The sequence below is a fragment of the Mauremys reevesii genome, linkage group 2 (assembly GCF_016161935.1).
Source record: "Mauremys reevesii isolate NIE-2019 linkage group 2, ASM1616193v1, whole genome shotgun sequence".
In the NCBI taxonomy this organism is placed as follows: domain Eukaryota; kingdom Metazoa; phylum Chordata; order Testudines; family Geoemydidae; genus Mauremys; species Mauremys reevesii.
The window spans coordinates 249,952,147-249,971,500 of record NC_052624.1 but is presented as its reverse complement, the minus strand read 5'-3'; the positions used below and the strand labels follow the sequence as shown (position 1 = coordinate 249,971,500).

The window sequence follows — 19,354 nt, the reverse complement described above, 5'->3', positions numbered from 1 at the left end:
TACCATGAGGGGGAAAAATCATGCAACTGTGCTTGGGATGCACACACACTTACATTGGAATGGACATGTGCAACACATCTCGAAGAATAACAGTTATAGAAAGGTTAGTAACCATTTTGGGTTTGTTTGTTTTATGGTTGAAGTTTGACATAACTTGATATGCTAAATAAAGAAAAGAGAAGTTATTTTTTAACTATTCAAACATTCCTCTGCTGTGCTAGACACTGAAACACAATAGTATTTTATTAGTGCATGAGAACCAGAAAATAAAACTGACCAGCCTCACTTCACTTTCTAAGCTGTGTGAGACAAAACAAGGAAAGCTATTTTCTCAGCTGGTGTATATTAATGTAGCTCCATTCAAGTCAGTGAGTCATGCTGATTTACCCATGCTTAGAATCTGTCCCAAAAGTTGCATTATATCTTTGAATATTCTTACAATTTTAATGATATACGGTGCTAACAACAAAAGTAAAGAATGTTTAAAACTATATGAATTTTATCATAGCCTCATAGATGCTTGCTTCGGAGAGATTTTAGGCCCCAGCTCTCCATTGGGATATGCTGAAGTGGGCTCCTGTGCTGTGGCAGAGTCCCAGTGAAATCAGTGAGGGTCTGCATATGCACAGAAGTCCATGCTAGTGGATCCCGAAGCAGGACTGCAGTCTTCTTGGTACTTAGAATTTTCAATTTTACATTAAAATTCCAAAATCTTGCTTGATTTGGTTTCTAAAAAGCAAGAAGTAACCATCTTTCACAAAATGGTTTATTGTATTATAGAACAGTGCATCCTGTTACAGTTAAATGTTTAGAGTAATAACAGTGTGTAACTCAAAGGTGAAGATCTGCATTTGTTGTTGTTATGGTGATTGCAACTAAGGATCAGCAAAATGTGTAAGTATTACCATCACCATTATGCATGATTTTGTCATCAAAGAAGCTTTTAATAAGCAGAAAATGTAGGAGTAAGGAAGTCAGGGAGCTGTGGCAGAAACTGTATTTTGGAAAACTTAGTAGCATCAAGGGAATAGAGGAAGCGGGGGGAAGATGATGTGACTGAGAGAGTAACTAGGATAATAAAAAACAGTTTGCTACCACACTCATCTTTAACTAACTTATTTACTGTGGCCATTAGAATGGATGGTGGTTTAAAAACTGTTGTCTTCTCTTTTATTGTAGTTCCTTTATGCCACTTACATTGCTCCTTCTGCCAGCATGGATATTGGACTGCAACAGGATAAGAAAAATGAGATTTATCAGAAAACTGAGCCACCTTATGAGGATCTTTTTGACCCAGCAGAAGAATATATCCTCACCCTTCTGCTGGTACCATGGATGAAAATGGTGGAAGTAGACAAATCCATTTATGGAAAGGTAACTTACATAGGGCCAGCTAGTGAGGGGCCCTTATTCTGTCCCTTGATCATCCCCATTCAAGTCACTGGGCTTGAGTGAGTGCAGGTACTGCTCCCTCAGTGTTCCTCATAAAGGAAAAAATGGGGCCATAGCCGCAGTTCCCCTCTGCACTGACCCATGGAATGAGTAGGAGACATTGTGGAGAGCAGGCTACACCATTCTGAAGATGCAACCTGCACTGTTCTCTAATGAACTGGACCACTCTGCTCTGGGAGGGAATGTAACTTCCTGAGGCACAGGCTTTCCCTATGGGATGGTGTGCTCTGTGCTACCTCATAATCACACCATTGACTGAAGGCCACACCTATGATTTTACTTAGCACGAGTAGCCAAGGAGTCATTTTTTTACCATAAAGAAATAATAAGCAGTGTTGTCAGAGTGTCATTATAATGACCCTACGTCAAGACTAACTGCCTCAAACATGTCTTAGTGCTTAGAATTAAGTTGTAGCTAATGCTTAGAATAAGAGGAAATATTGTAAAACAGACAAGTAATGTTTGCCTGAAACACTCTACCATGTAAGCAGGTGGTGAGCCTGCTGTGAAAGAATTAAGTGTATTCTGCAGGCTTACTGAGGCAGGTTGTCCAGTGTCCCATCCAGATATGAGGTGGGAGTGGCTCTCTAGACAGAGGATCTAAAATAAGGGCTGAGCAATCCTGAGGGAAAAACTATAAGAGCAGCAAAGCCAGAAGAGAAAGTTGGAAATTCCAGTTTTGCTTCTTACAAAAAAATCAGAACAAGAAGTAATTAGGCAAGGCTGTGTGTTCTGACTGTATTCTGTATGTGGACTTTGTTTAATAGTATGTTGGGAAATGCAACTGCTCACAAGCGATTACACAAGTTAGGACAAAGTTCTGCTCTCAGATTCATAAAGTGTATCTGTGCATTAGGTGAGGCGGGACAGAGATATGTTTAACAGGAATGGGAATCTGGAAACCTGGGTTCTGATCCTAGTAGTTTCACTATGACCTTGATTTAAGTGGCTTTCTTTTCTTATATGTAAAGAAAAGAGAATTACATAATAACACCTCCATAGATGAGAGTATATTTGTTAATATTTGTAAAGCACTTTGAGATATTTTATTGAAAATCTCTATAGCAGTGCAAAGTATTAATTAATTATTATTATTACTATTATTATATTCTCTCTACATCGGAGTAGGCAAACTTTTTGGCCTGAGGCCAGGGTTCCAAAACTGTATGGAAGGCCAGGTAGGGAAGGCTGTGCCTTCCCAAACAGCCTGGTCCCTGCCCCCTATGCGCCCCCTCCCACTTCCCGCCCCCTGACTGCCCCCCTCAGAACCCTCACTCCCTATCCAACCCCGCCTGCTCCCTGTTCTCTGACTGCCCCGATCCCTATCCACACCCCCACCCCCTGACAGGCCCCCCAGGACTCCCAAGCCTATCCAACCTCCCGTGTTCCCCATCACCTGACTGCCCCCACCAGAACCTCCGCCCCATCCAACCGCCTCCCTGCTCCCTGTCCCCTGACTGCCCCCCAGCACCTCCTGCCCTTTATCCAACCTCTTCACCCCCTTACCATACCACTCAGAGCACCAGGACTGACAGCCACACCGCGCAGCCGGAGCCAACCCCGCAGCTGTGCTGCCTGGAAGTAGCTCGCAGCCCCGCTGCCCAGAGCGCTGGCTTCATGGTGTGCTGAGGCTGCTGGGGATTGGGGTCAGCAGGGGAGGGGCCGGGGGCTAGCTTCCATGGCCAGGAGCTCAAGGGCCGGGCAGGATGGTCCCGCAGGCCAGATGTGGCCCATGGGCGGTAGTTTGCCCACCTCTGCTCTACATGCATGAACAGCTATGAGGATGCCACACATATTGGGAGACCAGGATTTCAAGGTTGAGGACTAACAGGCCTGAGAACAGAATTTTGTCGTGACGTACATTTTATGCCATAATCTCTTCTCTTTCCAAGCGTTGTCATGAGAAAGATATTTCAGCTATGTTCTTAGTGATCTGCAGAATATGCTGTCAAGTATCAGCGAGATAGCCGCGTTAGTCTGTATCCACAAAAACAATGCTGTAATTGGCCAACCCTTTCATTAGTATGAAATTCCATTTAGACTTTGCCAGACTAATGTTATACTAAGCATTACACCTTTTGCAAACATTAGTAACACTTCACATATACTGAGAATAGCAGTTCCTCTGACCAAGTGGTTTCACTGTAAAGCATAATTCTTAATATTTTTTATTAAAAGAGAGATGACATTTTCTGAACATTCTTTTAACATATCATTTTAATCATGTCTAGTGACAAATCTAAAACCTTCTATGATTGCTTTATATTAATTTCATGCATGTAGCCTACAATGTCTCTGTTAGTGATATAATGAGAAACTTTTGTCACCCTTTCAGCACAGGTGGTACTTTGCTTTGCTGTTGTATGGTTGTGCATAAACTTTTCAAATTACAATACTCTAATTACAGAAGAGACCTGGGCAGATGCGTAAAAAAATATAGGGCCTGAGCCTGTTGGGTCCAGCAAAAAGGAGAAGACATATTCCTTAGGGTGGACAGAACAGCACATGCTCTGGAAAGCCCTGTGCTGCTCCTCTCAGACTATGCCCTCTTGATGCAATGCACTGTTCAGCAACTTAGTTCTCCTTCTAGGAAAGATCCAGCTTTGCTACTTGTTTAGGGAGAGGAGACTCTCTGTGTCCTCTTTCCCCACTTGCTTGGTAACACAGAACAGGTACATTTATTCCACAGAAAACAAGCTATTTCAACCAACAATAAAGGAGAGGCTTAAATCATACATTTGAGGTATGGGCAAAATATCTTTTATAAAAACCCAAACACCAAATCAAACCTTTTTCATTATGGCGTCTCATCCCACGTCTATCAATTCTCTGATTTAATCTTTGTACAAAATGGTCTGAAATTATTTTCCTGCTTGTTTTAAAAATACATATTAGTTCTCAAAAAAACCCCAATAACAACAATGAAGAAACAAAAAAGGGTTGTGCAGCAGTAGAAGAGAGTTAGATTGTGGCCTGTGGACATTCAGATATATGGTGCTGAGTATGATATTAGTGTCTAGGTAAATGTTAATTTGGAAATATTGTCTTTTCTCTTTCATATAAGCTCTTGCATAATTAAGACCATGGTGGGGGAAGCCTGTCTGTGATGGATTACTGCACCACTACAACATGTAGGTGTTTGATAAATGTCCAATTGCCACATTTGAATATTCCAACCAATATATAGGTGCACAAAACAGTTACTTATGCACCTAACTGCTGATCTGAGCATACAAATACAAAATTACTGTTGTTGTTAAGCACCATATATGTGCATGGTGTTACACAGATTAAAAAATACCACTCAAGTCCTTGCCCTGAACAATTTATAGTCTAAAGCCACCAACTGACACAATATGGAACAAAACAGGAAAAGCACAGAATAGTTGTCTTATAGCTTTCATATTTATTGGTTGGATTCTCTATTGAGGTGCTCATGTTTCAAAATTGGTGGTGAGCATCATTTCCTAGTGAGTGCTATATTTCTAAGAACTGGATTGCTGCTTCTCAGTGGCTCTACTAGGGATGCAACTTGCAGTGATTTTTTCTTCTTCTAAACATCTGTCTCGTTATTGGCAAGGATGTTTCTTTTCTACCCACTGTCATTGGCAAGTTGCCTGCCCAGCTCTCCATCTTTCTATAATATGTACTGTGGGGATGACATAAGATATTATTTTTATTAGGTGGAGCTGGTGGAAGAAAGTCGACAGCTGGACTCAGTGTACTTTAGAAAGCTACAGGCTTTGCATCAAGAGAGTGTTTCCAAGAAGGATGAGGTAAGACAAGCACCTACTAACAAAAACAAACTTGATTTCGATCTGAGAGGCTTAACACTTTATGGATCAGCAATGAAAGGAGACTGTGAGCAGGTCTGATGGACTAACAGTGCTGTTGACTAGTATTAATTTTCAAATGAATGCTTGACAGCCATCATTGTTTTAATTATGGTTCCAATTCTGCTCTCAGTTAGATCAGTATTTGGGCCTGATCCAACCTCCATTGAAGCCAATGGTCTGACTTCTACTGGTTCAGTGGGAGGTGGATTGAACCCTAAATATTGAGGAAATCCCTTGATTTCAGTTAAGTGACTGGTTTATTTAAGGGTAGAATCTGGCCCAATATGTTTAAAATAAAGCTGATAACATACCTTAGTGATATATGCAGCTTATTTCCTTAGGAATCGGGAAGCTTTTATATCAAGACAGATTCTGCTCCTCTTTAGCAATGGTAATAATTTCTGTGTAGCAGCATCATTCCTTGTCTGCTTGGTCATGACAGAGCATTGTTTCCTGTAACAGGAGAAAAAGTGACTGCATGGCAGCAATTAGCAAAAACAGAAGAGAAGGAATTAAAAACAATAAAGAAGGATTAATGGAGGATTATTAGATTGTCCAGGTTATAGAGGCAGAAGATTTCTTTATATAATTGAAATTGTTTCTTCTGTTAGAGTATTGTTCCTGAAGTCAGTCCCCTACCTCAGCCTGATGTTCTCAGAGAAGCACAGCTCTTAAGTGAAGTCCCTGAGGAATACAGAGGCTGGAGCCTTCACGACCTGATCCGCAATGGACTTGAGTTAGAACAGTTCCGACTCTTTCTTGAAGAGCATTCTGCCGTGTATGTGTGTTGTTCTTCAGTCATTTCTGCACTCAAAATGCCCATTGTCTTTTATGGGAGTTTTGGCTATGTAAGGGTTACAGGATTGCAATCTATCCATTTTTTTGAGAATGATATGTATGCACTAAAATGAGAATTTTGTTCAGACATCAGAATGGCAGTCTCAGCTGTTTGTTAAGAATAAATCTCCTGTTATGAAATCATTTGTGGTCAAATTCTTCCTGCATGTGTCCCATGGCCATTTAAAGACATGTACCCAACACAGAATTTGATCTATAATGAATAAAACTTGCTTTTGGTAGCACAATTTGAACTTCTTTTTTTTTTTTCAAATTGAAGGCTCAGAATTACAAATATATACACACAGAATTTGAGCACACAGCTATCATAAGTGTGTAAGCAACTGCAGTTTTGGTTCATGCAGTTAACACAGTTAAGTACACCATCACAGTAACTGCATGTGTAATTTATGCACACAAACAATTTTCAAAATTTGAGCCTACATATGTAAAATAAAGATTTAAGCAGACGTTTCAACAGAAGTAAATGTGAGTTTTGTCCCTAACTTCTTTATATCTTCCCACATTAGTCCCCATATTTTTAACATTCCAGAAAATTGCAGAAGTACTCAGTTCTTAAGTAACTGCTCAAAATAGTTAAAATATTTCCTTTTTCAGCCTTCCAAGCCCTTTTTACACCTATCTGTTTCTTTAAATTAGGTTTCCCTAAACCAGGGGTGGGCACATTTTTTGGCCCAAGGGCCACATCTGGCTATGGAAATTGTATGGTGGGCCGTGAATGCTCATAAAATTGGGGGTTGGGGTGCAGGAGGGGTTGAGGGGTCTGGGATGGGGCCAGAAATGAGTTCAAGCTGTGGGAGAGGGCTCTGGACTGGGGCAGGGGTGTGTGGGGGGGGGAGGGTTCCAGCTGGTGGTGCAGGCTCTGGGGTGGGGCTGGGGAGGAGGGGTTGGGGGTGTAGGAGGGTGCTCTGGGCTGGAACTGAGGGGCTCAGAGGGCAGGAGGGGGATCAGGGCTAAGGCAGGGGGTCGGGGCGCAGGAGGGGGTCAGGTGTAGGTTCCAGGCAGCGCTTACCTCAAGCAGCTGCATATCCCCCTTCCGGCTCCTACATGGAGGCATGGCCAGGCGGCTTTGTGCGCTGCCCTGTCTGCAGGCACTGCCCCGGCAGCTTCCATTGGCTGCAGTTCCTGTCCAATGGGAGCTGCAGAGGCAGTGCTTGGGATGGGGACAGCGTGCAGAGCCCCTTGGCTGTCCCTACATGTAGGAGCTGGAGGAGGGACATGCCGCTGCTTCCAGGAGCCTTGCGGAGCAGGGCAAGCCCCGGACCCAGCTCCCCAGCAGGAGCTCAAGGGCCAGATTAAAACATCTGAAAGGCTGGATGTGGCCCCTGGGCCGTAGTTTACCCACCCCGTCCCGAAACTAATGCTGATGGTGTTGTCTACTGGTCCAGGGTAAATGGTGATATAATTATAGACTAGCGTGGAGCAAAAGAGTCAAAAGTGCCTAAGTGACAGGAGTAGAACTTTGTGGAGAAAAGGCATTCCGTTTCATGGAGGATTTTGAGATTTTAAATTATGGTTTCGTTCTGATTTGGAAGCTTTAGGGCCCCTGGCTCTGAGGAAGTCTACCTAGCAAGCTGCCCCATAGCCGCAGACCCTGGAAGTTCTGTGGTCCCCAACTCTGAGGCAGTCTGTATAGTGGGCTGCCAAGGAACTGGGTGGGTGAACTGCTAGGAAACGAGGCAGTGTTCCAGCTGAACTTTTTTTGAAACTGAATTGTCCCCGTTATACATTCCAATTTGGACAAATCGGCAAATTCCAATGAAACGTTGCTAGAATTTTTCCAACTAGCTCTACTTAGGAGAGTAAGTCCTAGTAGGACTTAAACTCCAAAGTACCCAAGGGACTTTTGAAAATGGGACGTCAGTTTTTAAATCAATTAGATACTTTTGTAAATTTTACCCATGAGCTAATATCTCAAAAAACGAAATAAAAGTCTGTAAATATTTATTAGAACAAGAAATTGAAGTGGCTTGGCTGGGTCTGCCTCTGCATGTTTCACTTTCTGCAAATATTCTAGCAAACAAGTTTACTGTCAGGAATGTTCACAGAAACACTAAATTTTAATAGGGAATAATCATAGAAAGTGAACTTGGAAGTGTGAGCATTCTAAATATTTTTCTTCTCCAATTAAGGAACAAACCCAGTATCATGTAACCTGTGTGTCCAATCAAGATTATCCCATTAAAAAGCTGGAATTTTTAATATCAAATACTCATGTTGAACTGATTACAAGCAATTTACAGACCAGGAATTTTATGTAGAAATTATTCATCTTTTAATATGGATAATAAAATATTTGAGGAAATAGGAATTTATTAATAGATGATTCAAAAAGAGACAAATTCATCAAATAAATTATTTGGTCTGGTCTACTGTAGACTAGGATTTAAAGGCATTCCCCTTCTACATCTGAGTGCTGAACAAGTGGCATACTCATTCTCATGTTAGCAAGGTACAATTGAGGCAAAAAGTATATCCTCTGACATAGCATGCAAGATCTGGACACTTGCTTCCACTTCTGTTAATTGTAATTAAAATAATAACTTGTTAGAATTCTGATGGAAATGACATCAACATGGAATAATGAAGAATATTCTCCTTGATTTGTTTGTAGCATGGATCTCATGTGCTGGATAGACATTGAACAATTCAGAAGGATGCTCCACAAGGAAAAAGAAAAAAGAGAGGAAAAATCTAAAGATATTAAAAACAAGTACCTAAATAAAAAATACTTCTTTGGACCCAATAGTCCAGCTACAAAAGAACAACAAGACCAGGTATCTGTATATAAAACAATATTTATACATAGCTGTCACAGTTCTGGCAGAGCTCCCCCTGCTGGACATGCTCCAGGCTGCTGTGGTTGGGTCCCACGTACTGGGCATAAAGGCTTTAAGCTTCCTGAGTCTGAATAGGCTCCTCCACCATCTCTTTGTGCCTCTCTGGCACATTTTCTGGGCAAGCTCTCTGTGTGTTACCCCTTTGCATAAATAGGACTTCAGGGTCCAGCTGCCCGAGGTCCCTAGGACCAGTGCTGAGCCCCCATAGACACCCCAGTTGCTTACACACACCCTTGCCCAGAGATCCACTTTGTGGGCCCTCAGGCTTACAGTTCACCTCCTTAGGGACTCGTGATGGTGGAAGCAGACAGACATACAGACCTTGAAAAAACAACGAGGAATCCTTGTGGCACCTTAGAGACTAATACATTTATTTGGGCAAAAGCTTTCGTGGGCTAGAACCCACTTCATCAGATGAATGTATTTTCCACTCCATGCATCTGATGAAGTGGGTTCTAGCCCACGAAAGCTTATGCCCAAATAAATTCGTTAGTCTTGAAGGTGCCACAAAGACTCCTTGTTCTTTTTGCTGATACAGACTAATACGGCTACCACTCTGAAACAGGCCTTGAAAGGTTCCAAAAGTAATCACTCGTTACTGTAGATAGCTAAAGAATTATACAGTTCTAGACAAATCAATAAAATGCCTTTACACATTTCCCTGCCTCGGTTTACTCACCAATCTTGAATGTTCTTTGGGCTTAGGTCAGAGTCATCTTGGGTGTCCAGGATTCTTCTTCTGGCTTCTCCTCTGAAAACTGAGTCTCCCTCTGACCCCTTCAGACAATGCCCTTTTGCTCTCTACAGTGGGTGCTGACAGACCCTTTATCTTATAATTTCCAGTCCTCTTTGTCAGGTCATCAAAGTCATCAAACAGGTGTTGACTGTTTACTCCCTCCCCCCACCAGGAGCTCAGATATGGAAAACCTGGTTTGCCCTGGGCAGTAGCCATCTTTTTCCACAGGTATGCCATTTAAATGGATGATCACCAGAGTTCAACAACCCTCTATTGTTAGCCCAGTGCCAGGTGCAAGAATGTCTCCTGTCACCTCTTGTGGGTGTTAATTCAATATGAGGCAAAAGACAGAAGGCAAATAAGCCCCACATTCAATATGGAGTTTGCAGTCTGACCCAGATACACATAGAGACTCCAGCTTCAAATAGAATTCATCAGCTGTCTGCAGATTCCCAAAATCGTCACAATAACAATTATGCAAATACATGTATGTATTCCAGCAGAACTTTGTGTTGACTGAGAGGCATCCATTTTAATTAGCTGCCACTTGATATATACCCAGTTTGTTTTTCTAACAGATTATTTAATTTCAATTTACTTTTGTATTTTTGGTAACCTTAGCAGATACCTGTGTCTAACCTAAGTGCTCCTCAGCACTCATCAGCTTTTCCTCAGTTTTGCATTTAAACAAACCTCCTAAAACCTTGTCAATTTCTACTCCAACAGTCTGGTTCCATTTTGGATAAGGTGTACTCCATCTCTTTGGTATACGCGCTCTCATCCTCAAAAGTTCCCCAGTGCCTAATTAATTTACACCCCGTTGCTCAGATCTCGCTTGGCTTCAGCCCAGTAATGCACAGTACAGCTCAAAGTGGCTTTAAGTCAAAGTGGTCTGTTCCGGCTCTCATCTTTAGTAGGGAGGTAAAGCCAACTGTAGGTAACAGCTTTTAGAGTAGCAGCCGTGTTAGTCTGTATCTGCAAAAAAACCAGGAGTACTTGTGGCACCTTAAAGACTAACAAATTTATTTAAGCATGAGCTTTCGTGAGCTACAGCTCACTTCAAGTGAGCTGTAGCTCACGAAAGCTCATGCTTAAATAAATTTGTTAGTCTTTAAGGTGCCACAAGTACTCCTGGTTTTGTTTTTTTTGTAGGTAACAGCATGTCTAAAGCATGTAGTGTTGTGTTCTAGCTTGATGCTTGTAACATTTGCTTGGATCAGGATGGAGGACTTTATGCTGCAACCTGTAGTCTCTGTGGACCATACCTCTCTGTGATAGGGCCAACTGCAATCTGCTCCGTTTTATGAAAAGTACTTGTGATCCTTGGTTAAGCATGCTTTGATTAAAGTTATGCTTGTGTTTAAGTGCATTGCTCCTGCAATTCACTCTGATTGCCTCAGCAGATCTGACTTCACATCAGCACCTGCAATTTATGCTTTCTTTGGGGCAATGACAGTGTTATTCAGTGACCATCCAACTCTCATAAATCAAAGTACTATTTATTCAGAACAAAAGAATTTCAGAGAAAACACATCTTTAAAAATCATAAACAGCTTATACGTATGCCTACCTTACCAGGTGGGTCTTCCATCTCCCACTTGCAGACTCAGATAGGTCTAACATATTCTCGCAGGGTGTGATTCTGCTGGACACAGCATCCTGCCTGTCAGTTTTTGGGTGATGTGTGTAAGACCCTCCTCAACTCAGGGAAGGTATTTTATACAGTTTCAAATCATTTGTGTGCCAAGGCCTTTGAACCAGGTCAGGCCAGTCTAGGCTATTCCTCAGTGATTGAAACTTGAAGAAGACTTGCTAGGTGCATTGTTTCATTATTGGGAATTTGCATTAATTTCTCCAATTGACATTAGTTCCTGCAGGAACCATTCCTTATCTGACCCATTTAGCCAGGAATGCAGTCATTAGCCAGCCCATAAAGATACACTTAATATTTATGAAGCTAACACAATAGTCTTTGAATAGTCCATGGTTCCACAGTATTGCATCTGTCACAAGGGATAAGTGACTTTTGCCCATACACAAAAGAGCTTCTCTAACCTGTTGTTGTATTTGGATTGTTTAGCTAATGCAGTCAGGTGGAGGCTGGGGACACATACTTCATGATCGACTTTCCTCAGCAGTTCTGCTAGAAATTCAAAAATACGTCCAGATGAGGCTAGAAAAAAAGTGGCTGCCGTTGTTCCTGGCAAAAGAACAATCTGGGGCACGTAGAAAAACAAAGGTAATGTTTCAAATTATGGCCCATCCCAGTACTGTTTTCATGCTGAGATGTAGCTTACTGTTAGGGTAAGATGGTACAGAAAAATGACAGTCAATCATAGCTCATATTGAATTTAAACCCCAGGGAAGTGACTTGTGCATACAGCTTGCCACGTTACGCTGATGCCTGTGGATGAGGTTTTTTCCCTCTAATAGCCCAATCCTGCTGATGGCCTTGTTAGCCACTGAAGCTGAAGAAGGCAGTTGATGCTGCCTTCACAGTCAGCCAATGTGGGGAAAAGTTGGACCTTTGCAGCGGAGTTCACCCTCTATACCCCACACATAGTCACACCCAGAAGAAATCCAGCTCCACAGAAAAGAGTTGCAGAGATGCTCAGAGAGACAAGAGCACAAGCAAATGAGCTGGCTTCCCACACTCTGCTACTCCTGTTTCTCACGCTGCCCATGTCCTCCCACCTGAAGCTGTATCGCCTATAGGAGCTACTCCAGGCCTCCTGCAGAGCTGCCAAGTGGGAAGACTGGCTGGCTACAGGCCTGGCTTCTGACTGGTTACATTGAAGAATGATCAGTTAAATTACACATGAGTGTTCAGAGTAGGGAGAGCTTTGCTCCTGCTGGCACATCATACATTAGCTTTTTTGCTATGGGCATAGCTTCTACCTCACTGACTTTTATGGCAGTATAGCTAGGATGGGATCTATGTGGGCGGTAGGAGGAATAACACTGCTGCTGAGACTAGCAAAAAATCCTGCTTTTAGCAGGCAGACAGACACACAAACTGAATGGAGAGTTTGTATTGTACTGATTGAGGAAAAACCTGCCATTTCCAACCAGGCACTGAATTCATTCAAATCAGACATGTAACTTAGTTTTAATTCTTTTTTAATATAAAGAGAGTTCAAAGGGCTTACAAAAATGTGGGCAGATTGGATAGTCCATCTCTCTATTTGTTGATTTAGAGCACTGGACGCTTTTCACAAATCAGTATTTTGTAGGTTTTTAAGTAAGCCAAATTATTTTATTTGCAAAACTATGATTTGTAACAATCATAGGGGCTTTTGGTATTTTTTTATCTCCATTTATGTTTCCTTACTATGTTCTCTATCTTACCACAAAGTGAGGGGATGAAAAGGCCCTTTAAAGCAGGGAGTCTCAACCTTTTTCTTTCTGAGGCCCACGTACCCCAATTTACTATAAAAACTCCAGGGCCCAGTGTGGGGTGGGGGTTTCAGGTCTCTTGGCTTCAGCCACCGGGTGTGGGGCCTCAGAACTTTAGCTCTGAGGGGCTCAGGGCTTCAGCCATGGCAGGGGGGACAGCTTGGGGCTTTTGCCCCGTGGCTCTGCACCCAGTTTCAGGTGCTGAGGCTCTAGGCTTCAGCCCCATGGCTCTGCTCCTGGCTTCAGACCCACAGAGGGTGCTGAGGCTCAGGACTACCTGTGGCTCCTCTCCTGGTTTCAGCCCCGTGGGGGCGCCAGGGCTTGTCTTCAGTCCCGCAACTCTGTTCCTGACTTCAGCCCCGTGGAGGGCGTCAGGGTTAGGGCTTTAGTCCCACTCCCTGCTTCAGCCCCAGAGGAGACGCTGGGCTCAGGGCTTTAGAATCTGGTTGAGAACAGCTGCTTTAGAGTTTATTTAGAGGAAGTGAACCAGATTATATTCTCCATCCATCTTCATAATTCAGGGTGACCAAACGTGCTGGGTTTGACCATGCAGCTCTTATTCAGACAGTCTTCCCTTGATTTAGGTGGGTGTTTTGGCTGTAAAGGGGCTGCCTGATCAAGTCTACCTTTTCTGAAGCAGATGACTTAAAAGCTGGGAGCATTTCATATCCAAACCCATTATAGCCTGCACATTAAACAAGAAGAGTTTAGTACTTGGCATATGAACATACTGATAATCTTGTGTTCAGCCACAGATAAGGGACATAGCTGAAGATCTCCTAATCCAGAGAAATGAGAAGAAGATTGGGTCCTGGAAGGCAAGTAAAGTATGTTATGTCTCTTTTCCCTGGTACTCCTCTGTTTCCCTGTTGAAGCCTGGAGATTTCGTCATTGTTTCCCTGTTTTACATATCTAGGCCCAAGTTCACTGCTGGCATCAGTGGGTGTAATTACATTGACTTCAGTGGAGTTGTACTTGCTGACATTAGTGGTTAATTTGGCCGCCAACTGGATGGGACTTTCAGCAATAATTGTACTGGCCAGAGGGGTCACTCTGGAGCAATTCAAGTCTCCCCCAGGGACTGTGCAGCAGTCTGAACTCCTCTGGGACTCATAATTGGTACTGGATCTTTAATGCACATTCATCTGTATTTCCCATGCAGTGGGCTTATTGGGACAAGCTGTTCATTCCAGCATCTGGTAGTTTATTTATTATTGAGAGTGGATTACATGCAGACACAAAAGAGAATGTGAAGTATGCAGCAGAATGGGCAAGTTTAATCATATCACACAGTATCTGTTTCATTTAGAATTGTATTTTAACCTTACAGCGCTAAGATAATATCGATTTTAAACATCTTAAACCTCAGTCATATGACATTTCAGGAGACATTTGCCAGTTTTTTCCCCCTTGAAGAGCAGTGAACTCTTTGTGGTTGCCAACGTGCAAGTTGTATACATTTATTCAGTCTAAATTTTATTGTCTGTTGAATTCAAACTAGAGACCAGGTCACCATTACTGCTGCAAACCACTAGATAGAAAGAAATCCAAAGTGCAGGTGGGTTCAGTTAACTGGGTTTTCACTGGTACCTGTGTTTAGGGAAATAATTATTTGCAGCATCCCACTTAGGGCTGTGCTTTTGTCACATATCATCATATAAGCAGGATGCATTTGATTATTTTTTCACTCCCATCTCCCGACACTTAACCAATTCCTGATCACGGTGGTCACACCACTCTGAATGGAAGCGGCTTTAGCATTTGAGGAAGACTGTAGTAATATGATTCTTTTGAGTCAAATTTACCTAATTTTCTCTTTAAGCAAGTTGATTTTTGGGTTGCCACTACCCATCTCCACTGCAAGAGAAGTATAGCCCAGCTGTTTGTGCTGTGGATTGTGTATAGCTACTGCATGAGGAATGCAATATGGTATCTCAGCCCTTAGGTGACCACAGCATGGATGGTGGTCACAAAGTCGGCATCCAGAAGAGATGATTGCAACCTCCTTCTGAGTTGAGGATGAGAAAAAGCCAGTTTAGCTGCTGCTGTCCTAAATATTCTAGTAGCAGTTGAGGAGCAAACCAGAAGTCCAGACTGAATCCAGTCAGCCACAGATTAGCACATCATCTCAGTCTGAGGGGTTGATATTACTCCTGCCATATCTTCCAGTTCCTTTCCCCAACCAACATCATTTTGTCTGTGTTATATAGGAGATCAGGCTAAATGATCATAATAGTCCTCTCTGGCCTTAAAATCTATGAATCCCCTCAGTCTTATCTGGATTAAGACTCACCCAGATTGCCCTCAGCCATGGCCCATCTCCCCAGACACTGAGGGCTTGTCTTCACAGTGGGTGTCGATTTAGCAGGTCTGGTGAAAACCTGATACATCAACAGCAGAGTGCTCTCCAGACGACTCCAGTACTCCAGCTCCCCGAAAAGAGTAAGATAAGTCGACCGGAAAGTGTCTCCCATCGACACAGCACAGTGAAGACACTGCTGTAAATTGACCTAAGCTATGTTGACTCCAGCTACATTATTCACGTAGCTAGAGTAGCGTAACTTAGGTCGACTTACCCTAGTAGTGTAGACAAACCCAAAGTAATGCATGTAGCAGTTTTGGACAGGTCAGAAGGCATGGAGAAATACAGCGGGGTATCATCAGTGCACATAAGGCACCACAGTCCTTGCTTCCTTACTAACCCTCCTAGAACCTCATACACAGGTTAAACAAGAGGGGTGACAAGCTGGAATCTTGCAGAACTTCAGGGTTGAGGAGCAATTGCCCCACCAACTCTGAGTGCTCATCAGTGTTACAGTGAAGCCAGTCCCAGGAGTAGCCCCAACCATCCTTTTTCTGGCTGCAGTTAAGCTAACAAAACCTCATGCGCAGAGGTGTCAAAAGAGTTGAAGCTACTCATCATCCTGATGAGTTGGGGTTGTTGTTTTTTCCTCCTGTATGTTCAGGGGTTTTTATACAGTTATTTAACTAGACTCAAGCACAGCCCATAATAGTAACATCAACAGTCTACAGATGGGGAAACTTAGGCAGAAAGTCAGAGTCTGTATCAGATACAATATTAGCAAGTGAAAGTCCCTTGCTCTCAGTCCTGTCCTTAGGTCACTAAATTGTGCTGCCTCTGATTCTATTGAACTGCCCTCTTGGTGGCCAGAAGACACACAGGCTGCTCAGCAGAGGAACCAACTCAATGGCACCCAGATGGCTGGCAGCCAGGAGGGAGCTTGCAATTGCACTAACATCACCAGTAGCAGCCTAGGCAGCATTCCCAGTCCTGAAACATTGAGGGGCTTGTCATAATTCCCACAGTGCCCAGAAGTTAGGCTGGGTGACTGTAGCAGGGAACTATGTATAACCTGTGATTTTATTTTACTGTTAGGAGAAACCATTGACAGACTTTCAGCTCCAGCTCTCATATTACATATCCAAGGCTATCTGCAACAAAAAATACTCCTCTACCCCTTGCTTGCTAGCCACTGGACATGACTCCCTCCCTTTAGGTCCTCATGGATTGTATACTGATGTTATAGGGTAGTTTTCAGTCATCCATCTGATAACAGCGAGGAATTGGTTGGCTTACTGTTCAAGGAATAATAGCAAAGCATGAGAATTGTGAGCTCAGTAAAGAAGGACTGAGGGTTGTGTTCCATTCTAAACTTCATGTCAAATGAACTTCTGCATAAATTGACTTTCTTTCTCTCCCCCTCTGGCTTCACTTTTCACTCACCCTTTCATGCGTTCTGTTTCACTATCTATTTTGAAGCATGAAGATTCCCAAAATGTCTTGATGACTATAAATCACATTTTACTATTTGTAGAATTTATTCCAGAAGCAGCAAACTCTCCAGCTTCTGTTGGTGATCATGGCAACACTTTTCAAAACTGGTTTTGTTAGTGAGGTCCACGTCAAAAGCATTTTGGAGTTTTTAGCAATGTGGTTTGTCTGTTCCTTTCTCTTTGTTGCTGTTGTTTGTTTGTACAAAACTCAAACTGTTCCCTAAAACATAGCTTGTTGCCATAATTAATAGCAATGGCTGTTCCCATTTCCTCTCTCATCCATTCTTTCCAAAAAATGTTGTACCAACCAACCAACCACAGAAAGAAAGAAAGAAAGATTGCCAAGTTCTATTGTATCCCTGTCATAAACTACTGAAAGTTAGGGTCAGTGCAAAGATAAGAATCAGACAGTTTACCCTAACTAATGCTTTTGTTATTGCTTTTTGAAACAGTTTATTCAGTGAATTTTTTTCCTTTTGACAGCATGTGGACAATAAGTGGGTTTCTTCATCTAGAGAAATAATCATGTTCCGTAAAGCGCTGCTGAATCCAGTAACAGCATTACAGTTTCAGCGCTTTGTGTCTTTGAAAGGAGATTTACTGGAGAACGGAGTGCTCTTCTGGCAAGAGGTTCAGAAATATAAGGTATGGTGCTATAATGTGAGCAGGGGAGTATCATGCAGATTTTAAAGTATATATCTATTAACATACTTCAGGAGACTTTTAACTATAGTGCCTTGATGCAATTTACTGTCAACATCAATGCCACCCGCTTCACTGCTTTATTGTTCTTTCCTCCATGCAGATCCTCCTCCATTCCTTAGAGAAAATATTTTAAATTAATTGAGAATTTCATACCCACATTCCTTTATGCTTATATACACTCTAGAATGATATGGACCTTTACAGGGATATTGTCAATTAACTCATGTCCAAAATTTTATTATTATTTATATGTTGAGCATTGATGTGCACTGTGCTGTACAAAACACAGTGGGCATTCTTAAAATGTTTATTCGGGTTATAGAGGCATTCCAGTAGTATTAACCATTGTAAGTAAAGAAAATACTCTTATATATACAATATGTACACAATTTTACAAAGGGTAAGTGTTCAGGAAAGATGCAATCTGAGTTGTCATCATCCTCTGGTTCTCCCAAACTAGTCATGTCTCCTTTAGGCCATGTCCTCTGCTGCAGTAGATCAGCATAGCTCTATTGACTTTAATGGAGCTATACCAAAGTACTAGCAGTAAGTAAGTCATGCCTGTGTTCAGGAGAGCACAAGGACTTGTTGTGGAAGAGTCAACATGGTTTTTGTAAAGGGAAATCATGCCTCACCAATCTACTAGAATTCTTTGAGGGGGTCAACAAGCATGTGGACAGGGGGATCCAGTGGATATAGGGTACTTAGATTTTCAGAAAGCCGTTGACAAGCCTTTGACCCTCACCAAAGGCTCTTAGGTAAAGTGAGTTGTCATGGGATAAGCGATAAGATCCTCTCATGGATTGGTAACTGATTAAAACATAGGAAACAAAGGGTAGGAATAAATGGTCAGTTTTCAGAATGGAGAGAGGTAAATAGTGGTGTCCTCCAGGGGTCTGTACCGGGACCAGTCCTATTCAACATATTCATAAGTGATCTGGAAAAAGGGGTAAACCGTGAGGCAGCAAAATTTGCAGATGATACAAAACTACTCAAGATAGTGAAGTCCAAAGCAGACTGTGGAGAGCTACAAAGGGATCTCACGAAACTGGGTGACTGGGCAACAAAATAGCAGATGAAATTCAATGTTGATAAATGCAAAGTAATGCACATTGGAAAACATAATCCCAACTATACATATAAAATTATGGGGGCTAAATTAGCTGTTCCCAGTCAAGAAAGAGATCTTGGAGTCATTGTGGATAGTTCTCTGAAAACATTCACTCAGTGTGCAGTGGTAGTCAAAAAAGCAAACAGAATGTTGGGAATCATCAAGAAAGGGATAGATAATAAGACAGAAAATATCATATTGCCTCTATATAAATCCATGGTTCACTCACATCTTGCATGCAGATGTGGTCACCCCATCTCAAAAAAGACATACTGGAATTGGAAAAGGTTCAGAAAAGGGCAACAAAAATGATTAGGGGTATAGAACAGCTTCTGTATGAGGAAAGATTAATAAGACTGGGACTTTTCAGCTTGGAAAAGAGATGACTAAGGGGGGATATGATAGAGGTCTATAAAATCATGAATGGTGTGGAGAGAGAAAATAAGGAGGTTTTATTTACTCCTCATAACACAATAACTAGGGGGTTACCAAATAAAATTAATAGGCAGCAGGTTTAAAACAAACAAAAGGAAGTATTTCTTCACACAAGTACAGTCAATCTGTGGAACTGTTTGCTAGAGGATGTTGTGAAGGCCAAGACTATAACAGGGTTCAAAAAAGAACT

General features: G+C 42.2%; 1 protein-coding gene and 1 long non-coding RNA gene across 12 annotated transcripts in view; one reads left to right on the top strand and one right to left on the bottom strand.

The window, feature by feature from the left end:
• RGS22 (regulator of G protein signaling 22) overlaps positions 1-19,354 on the top strand; it is a 112,563-nt gene that overhangs the window by 78,196 nt on the left and 15,013 nt on the right. For 6 of the 11 annotated variants that reach the window (XR_005595201.1, XM_039527818.1, XM_039527823.1 and 3 more), the window contains 8 exons: positions 1,180-1,374; positions 5,136-5,228; positions 5,900-6,066; positions 8,761-8,923; positions 11,803-11,961; positions 13,868-13,936; positions 14,281-14,388; positions 17,397-17,558. Coding sequence is in view for 10 of the 11 variants with exons in the window: in XM_039527818.1 (XP_039383752.1) it covers positions 1,180-1,374; positions 5,136-5,228; positions 5,900-6,066; positions 8,761-8,923; positions 11,803-11,961; positions 13,868-13,936; positions 14,281-14,388; positions 17,397-17,558 (1,116 nt within the window). In the remaining variant the exon portion in view is untranslated. Of the gene's footprint in view, positions 1-1,179; positions 1,375-5,135; positions 5,229-5,899; positions 6,067-8,760; positions 8,924-11,802; positions 11,962-13,867; positions 13,946-14,280; positions 14,389-17,396; positions 17,559-19,354 lie in introns of all 11 variants that reach the window. The other 5 variants (XM_039527817.1, XM_039527822.1, XM_039527820.1 and 2 more) reach the window with 5 other exon arrangements.
• Positions 4,898-9,778, bottom strand: LOC120399511. Its single transcript, XR_005595206.1, has 3 exons — positions 9,666-9,778; positions 5,600-5,741; positions 4,898-5,101 (listed from the first exon to the last, which is right to left on the bottom strand). It is a non-coding gene; the product is annotated as an uncharacterized LOC120399511 (long non-coding RNA).